Source organism: Corvus brachyrhynchos, unplaced genomic scaffold, assembly GCF_000691975.1.
Source record: "Corvus brachyrhynchos isolate BGI_N302 unplaced genomic scaffold, ASM69197v1 scaffold95, whole genome shotgun sequence".
Taxonomy (NCBI): Eukaryota; Metazoa; Chordata; class Aves; order Passeriformes; family Corvidae; genus Corvus; species Corvus brachyrhynchos.
This window is the reverse complement of record NW_008238347.1, coordinates 1,639,388-1,646,133: the sequence shown is the minus strand read 5'-3', so window position 1 is coordinate 1,646,133 and position 6,746 is coordinate 1,639,388. Positions and strand designations below refer to the sequence as shown.

The following is a 6,746-nucleotide window of genomic DNA, read 5'->3' as shown; positions in this document are numbered from 1 at the left end:
CGGCGCTGCCCGCTCGGGGACCCGCCAGAGCCTTTTAACAAATAGACGGAAAACAGTACAGGCGTTTGGCACACAAGTCGTCACCCAGCAGCCTCGGTTCACAGGTCTTGTGACTAAGGCACTGGGCTCACCAGGGCTGCCATAAACACCAGTAACAGTTAAAACTGCCAGTTCCCTCCTCTCCCGAGCTCTGCGTGCCAAAACAACATTCCTTTATCCTTGAGCTGTAAATTCCCAAACACTGTATTATCTTTCTCACACACACGAAAACACTAAAATTTGAGAAAAATTAACTAGATATTGGGACTAAATCCTTCCCTGTGAGGGTGGTGAGGCCCTGGCACAGGGTGCCCAGAGAAGCTGTGGCAGCCCCATCCCTGGAGGAGTCCAAGGCCAGGTTGGACAGGGCTTGGAACAACCTGGGATAGTGTAATTCACTGCGTGTCCCTGCCCATGGCAAGGGCTGGGACTGGATGATCTACAAGGTCCCTTCCAACCCAAACCATTCATTTTGCTTTTTCAAGTGTGTGATAACAGATATCCCTCCAAACACAGAATCACAGAATGGGTTGAGTTGGAAGGGACCTTAAATATCAACTCTTTCTAACTCCTCCACCCTGGGCAGTAATGAAGTATGTGAAGGCAGTTTAAGTGTCTTTTTCTCCACAGTGACTGCAAATTACAGTACTAAAAGCATAACAACAGTGCATTTTCCTTGTATGTCTCAACACCTTTCACCAGCTTTTTCTTTTAGAATACTCAGTATTCTCCAACAATACTTAGAGGAGGGATCATTTCCTAATTTCTGTCCCTCTAGCAGCCTGCGAGGGAGAAGTGTATAAATTGGTAGAGAATGATGCAAGAGAAACCATCACCAGTCAGTTACACCTTTCCCAATACAGGCAGAGGTATTAGAACTGCTGGCCATGCTTGTTTGCTGGCCCTTGCGCAAAATGAGTCACTTCCCCTGTGCTCCTTCTATGAGAAGAAAATAGTAAATTCACATCCTAGAACGTAGCTCATATCCTGATACTGTAAAGAAGCTGTGAGCAGCACTATGGGATCACATGGCATATAAACAGTGAGGCTGATCGCCTTAACTGAAAAAAAGCCACTATTCCTCAGTGTCTGGTGTGAATCTTCCATGAAAAGAGAATTGCAAGCTTTAACAGCAACTGCTTCAAACCGTACAAACTCAGAGCACAAATTTACATTAGTAAGAGAGCAGAGCTATACAGACATCACTGTGCCTCATCTTCCCACATTCTTCAATCTGAACACGAACCAGAAAAAGAACACAATTAAGACTCATCTCTTTATGCAAAACTTCTAAAACTTTAATACTTGTCAATTCACCTCTGAACAGTTACACATACTTAGCATGAACACACTGTAATAAAAAGGGCAAACTGGCAATGTGTTTTCAGCCTCTGATGAGCAGAGTAAGAGGCTTGAGAAATCACAGTATGGTCACAGAAGAAAAAAAAAAATTTGCAACAATATTTTTGTGAATACTGTGGCAGCGTAACTGCGGTAGTTAAATCACCCAAGAAACTCAAATTGCCACCTTGATGTGCCCATGGTAGACCCCAAAACCATGAACTTTTTAATACAACTGCTAAAAGAATCTGTCCTCAAATAGTAACCACAGACTGTATTCTAAGGCTGTGTGTTACTCCCTCACCCATGGCAATGGAACACTATAATATGGATTAGACATTTACTAGTAATTTGCACTAAGGTGAGGTAACAGGCAAGAGAATCAGCAGCACAGCATACTGTCTGCCAACTGGAATTTGCTTATCAGACCACAAAAACCAGATACTGGTTTATTATTAGTTTACATTTGCGCAATGATATAAATTAGAAAACTACATTATGGATACTACCTCTGAACCCTTTACGGTGAAAGTCTTAGTAGTACTGTTAGTTATTTGAAGATACAGCTCGGTAAATAAATTACTGTTACCCCCAGAGCTGCTTCAACATGTTTTCTACTGTAAGCAGAAGAAATAAACATTTAACTGAAAAATACAAGAGAAGATTCAGGCCAGGGAAAGAATTACTAATTCCACTAACCGATTTCAGTTTGGGTGGCAGGGAGGTGATTTAGATAGTAAGGTTTCAGAACACACAGTAGAACTGGTAGCTCTCAAGTTGATCCCTGGTTTAATTGTGTGACAATTTCTGCATAGGTTGTTTGGTTTTGAAACTGACAGACCTATGCTCTCAGGTGTCTGCTTTACCAGATGGCTATTCAACAAAGTCTGGAGGTGTCTCATCTTCTTCCACACAGTTTACCAGAAGGATCTTCTCTCTTCTGCTCTCTCCCACGTGCGCCTCAGCAGATACACTGCAGCATGGAGTCCCCCCACATTCACCCACACGGTCTGAGCTCTGCGCCAGATGTGTCCCACGCGGGACAAGGCCTGCAAGCCAAAACCAGCCCAAGAATGCTGTTAAGACAATAACATTATTTTTTTATTATTCTTTAACCCCTCTGATGACAACATTAAGGGACTTTTCAGGTCCAAAACTGCATTTAAGTGTTACTAATTATTGCTCTATAAGTGGAGTATCTTTTGTAATGATGATGGCTTACAATTTTTCCCTCAATGTATTTTCAAGTGTAAATAGGTTTGATTTTCTCTCACAGAACAAACCTTGGCAAAGCATTTCTTGTCCTGGGTAAGTAGCACAGCCCTGCCCGTCCCTGGGGTGCAGATCCGGCCCATCTCCATCAGGCAAGCTGGGTAGAGATCCCAGTTCTTCTTCTTCGACCCTATCCTGCAAGATACATTCAGATCCCCATTGTGATCACCGACACCAGTTCAGTGTTGGTCTCCCAGACATCAATCTGCTCATTCAGGACCCCAGTTACTGTTACTTTCAAGCTTCATTTTTAACATAGGGTTCATAACTCCTTCCCAACCGGGCCCATTTAAGTACCTAACTGGGGAGCAGCCCAGCCCTGGACCAGGACAGTGCATGCAGCCACGGCAGTGAGGCGCAGCACCTGCCCAGCACATCTCACCTCTTCCCGAAGGGCATGTCTGTCACTACGATGTCCACGGAGCCCGTCCGCAGAGGAAGGTTGCAGATGTCCCACTGGATGATGTCCAAGGGAACGCCCAGGGCAGTGCTGCTGCAAGAGCAAAGGCAGTTACCTGAGACATGAGCACTCAGGTTTTTACACTGGGGAGGTCTAGAACGTTGGCAACAAAATCAACTAGCAAATATGAATCAGACACTCAAATGCATCATTGCAAAGTGGATTTCTGTGCATACAACACTGCAGGAAAGGAAAATCCCTCATGCTCTTCTCACCTGTCCTTACTCTCGTTTTTCCTCAGTAAGGAGCAGATGTTGTTTGCTGCTCTCTTCACTGCCTGAGGGCTGTTATCCCCTGCAATGTGGTAGCAGTAGGGCCATTCTGCAGCTCCCTGGGGGGAAAATGGTAATAAGCAACATTAGCATCAACGTTGCTTGAATGAAAAAAACCCCAGAATAATTTCTCAAACATGACAGAATACAATAAAGTGACTGCAAGTGCATGGCAGGGAATTTAGAATTCTGTAACAGACAGCTGTATTATGCACCTTTAAAGCTCAAAATACTTTTGGATTTAGCTTCTTCCTGCTATGTTCTAGGGAAGGAAAATGAGGTAATTTGCAAAAAGTGTATTTGTATCTGTTCAAAAATTGGTGAGATTGGAGCTTAAAATTCAGTCATTACCAAGCAGACTTATACATATTATTCAGCTGCAGATATAGACAAGTTTCATTAAGTTTAAAAAAATCAAGGAAGAATCACCTCTATTGGTATCGCACCTGTACCACACATGGGATCAACTATGATATCTGTGGGCTGGGGATCACAGAGTCTGAGGAACAGAAGAAAAGATATGGTGAGAAATGTCTTAAAAACCTGAATTTCTGTAAAGAAGGGAAAGCGTACTATTTTAATCACTCTGATTCTACCCTTCTAACAAAAACCTTCATGTGATTATTTTTGCCACTAGTTAATCACTATTTTATAACCAGCAATGCAGTAATAGTCTTTCAAGAATGTGATACACTATTTTGAAACTTGGCTAATACAGCAAATGTTTACTTTCCTTGGCTGGGAAACACCCACTGGTATTACAAGGCATGTGGTGTCAGCAACTCCAGGTTTTTTTAATTTATTTTTCTTTAAGAATTAACAGAAATAGTTTCTGAGGAAGCAGTGGGGGAGATAAAAGGTTTAATTTCTGAAACAAAATAACTTGTTAACCGAGCATAATACAACACAACTGCCCTGACCTGAGCATGCCGTAAGCCAGAGTTGAACGCAGCGTTGTGGGTCCAAAGTGTGTGATGTTCCGTCTGTGGAGACTCTCTTCAGTTAATGCAATCCCCACCACGACTTCATTGCTGTGAATATTCAGAAGAACCTAAAGAAAAAACTTGAAGTGAATTTCAGGAGTAACAGAAGCTTTCCACAGAATGCCTGGTAAATACTTACAGGAATCTTAGATGGTAATTTAAAATCCAGGAATGATGTATAAAAAAGCTTTTCTTCATGGAAGTAAAGCAAAGCACCATTTCAATAGGACAGAATTCAGGAGAGCATTCACAGTCTCTCATTCACACTGAATCTGTTGCACAAGACTTCTCAAAGTGCTATAACCATTGCACTGGCTTCTTAAAGGATTTGGTTTGTAAGTCTGGGGGAGAAGCCTGGTAACTCCTGCAAGACACAGTGAAGCATCTGCAAAGCAGCAATAAAAATCGTATTTGTGGTGGGGACTACATTAACTAGCAAGGTGAAATCTCACTCCAGGACAGTGGCCAGCCCTTAGTAAACCAGCAAGAAAAACTCAAGTCTTTCTGCCCCTCAAAAACGGTGGTTCCTCACCACCGACAAGCCAGGGGTGCCAGTTGTATTTTCCCAGCCTCTGCTCTCTCCTGACAGGAAATAAACACCAGACAGTTATTGTTAATTCTTTTTGTCCCCTTTACCCCCAAACCAGCTTCCATATGGAGCATTTCCTGGTAACTTAGATGGGTATTAAACAATGCATTAGAGGATTTACTAAAGCTGAAAGCAAGGCAAGTGCTTCGATCAGAGGACACACATAATGTGCCAGGGAAATGAATGCTTCAGAAAAGGCCAATTTCAGCATTACCAGCTTTCAGTTCCAGAGTCTCTGGAAGGCAGTTTGGGGTTCTCTAAGCATCAGAAATAAGAACTAAAAATTTGTACAGCAGAAACTTAGGTAAGGCATGCCACTATACCTCCACATCAAAATTAGTCATGTCAGCTTTCCACTGGAAGTGCTCTTGCACAGCTCCGCCGAAGTCTCTTGCGGCCTCATTCGATGTGAAGCTGTGCTTGTCTCCAGCTCTGTTGCACGTCACTCGGAACCTCAGCACCTTCGCCTCTCCTTCACTTGTCTGACTGTCACCAGCCTTGGTCCCACTCTCAGAACTCGCCTGCACTTCAACTTTCACATCTGATTGCTTGTTATCTTCCTCCTCCTCCACCCCGTTTCTGGATGTCACTCCTTGGGGCTTCTCTGTATTCTGGCCACCAGTGGGTTCCACAGCCACAGGGTTTTGGGCACAGTCCTCCTGGTCATTCGTGTTATTTTGGTCTGCTCCTCCCTCTTCTCCACCATCATTCAGCTTCTCTCTGCTTGCAGGACTCTGCAGATTGTGTTTTTTGCGTTTTGTCTTTTTCTTTTTCAAGCTGTTGTTCAACTCCCAAACTTTCAATGGATCGGTCCAGGGCAGCTTTCTAACCAAATCTTCCAAATCCTTTAGAGCATCTTCCTTTAACAGACAGGAAAAGTTGTGCTTTGAAGTCATTCCATACTTTAAAAAATTATCCTTTGTTTTTAGGTCTCTCAAAGTAGTTTATTAAACATTAATCCACTACATGTTTAAGCAAAGCTTACAGGTTTTTGTCTGTTTATGCCACAACTAAACAGAATTACACTGAAAATCACCAGACCCACAGGACTTCATAATTTATCTTGTAAAACAGACAACGCCATATTAAGTGACCAAAGTGACACTTCACTGTCCTACACCTGTGACCTACAAACATGGCATCAGCTCTTATCCCAGATTCTGCCAATGCAAAGTATTTAACTGTAGAAATTATGTTAAACGACATGGCCACACTTCCATCTACAAGCCAGAAAAAGAGAACTGGAATAATATCACAAATGAAAAACTTGTTAAGCAAACAGAATACTTTGATATTAGTCTTAAATTTAAAACCCCGAACAACACTCCAAATCCCAGAACTGACTGAAAAATGAAGAGTAACTCACCTTATTTTCATTAAACTGATAGTCTTTGAACTCCTGAACAACAACAAATAAATTATCCACTGACCTCAGACGATGGACCTAGAAGAGATGAAAACGCACGGCGACACATTACTAACCGTGTGCTGTAGGGACTGTGTTTACTGTCGTTAGAATTTTGCCATCTTATGTCGTTTCAGAGACTACAGTTTTCCACCTTTAGGCCCCACGGGAGTTACCAGTTTACATCTTCGCACTGGTTTAACGTCCCCATCTATTTCATCTCCCTCCAAACCCCAATAAAGGCGGATACAGCTGCTGCACCCAGGCCGGCCGTGGCCGGGTGCGGAACGCTGTCCGTACCGGAGGCCTCCGAGACCGAAGCGCCCCGCTCGGAGGGGCTGGGACGCACCGAACCAGCCCCGCCCAGGGCGGAGGGGGGAGCGGG

At 43.3% G+C, this 6,746-nt stretch overlaps 1 protein-coding gene across 1 annotated transcript in view; it reads right to left on the bottom strand.

Annotated features, from left to right (window-relative positions):
• Nucleotides 1-1,313: 1,313 nt before the first annotated feature.
• THUMPD3 (THUMP domain containing 3) overlaps nt 1,314-6,746 on the bottom strand; it is a 69,181-nt gene continuing 63,748 nt past the window's right edge. Inside the window, exons 2-9 of the mRNA XM_008634478.1 lie at nt 6,323-6,400; nt 5,280-5,816; nt 4,305-4,435; nt 3,814-3,883; nt 3,328-3,443; nt 3,035-3,145; nt 2,664-2,787; nt 1,314-2,429 (exon numbers count right to left, since the gene is read on the bottom strand). Of these exons, the coding sequence (XP_008632700.1) occupies nt 2,298-2,429; nt 2,664-2,787; nt 3,035-3,145; nt 3,328-3,443; nt 3,814-3,883; nt 4,305-4,435; nt 5,280-5,816; nt 6,323-6,400 (1,299 nt within the window). The 3' untranslated portion in view covers nt 1,314-2,297. The remainder of the gene's footprint in view (nt 2,430-2,663; nt 2,788-3,034; nt 3,146-3,327; nt 3,444-3,813; nt 3,884-4,304; nt 4,436-5,279; nt 5,817-6,322; nt 6,401-6,746) is intronic.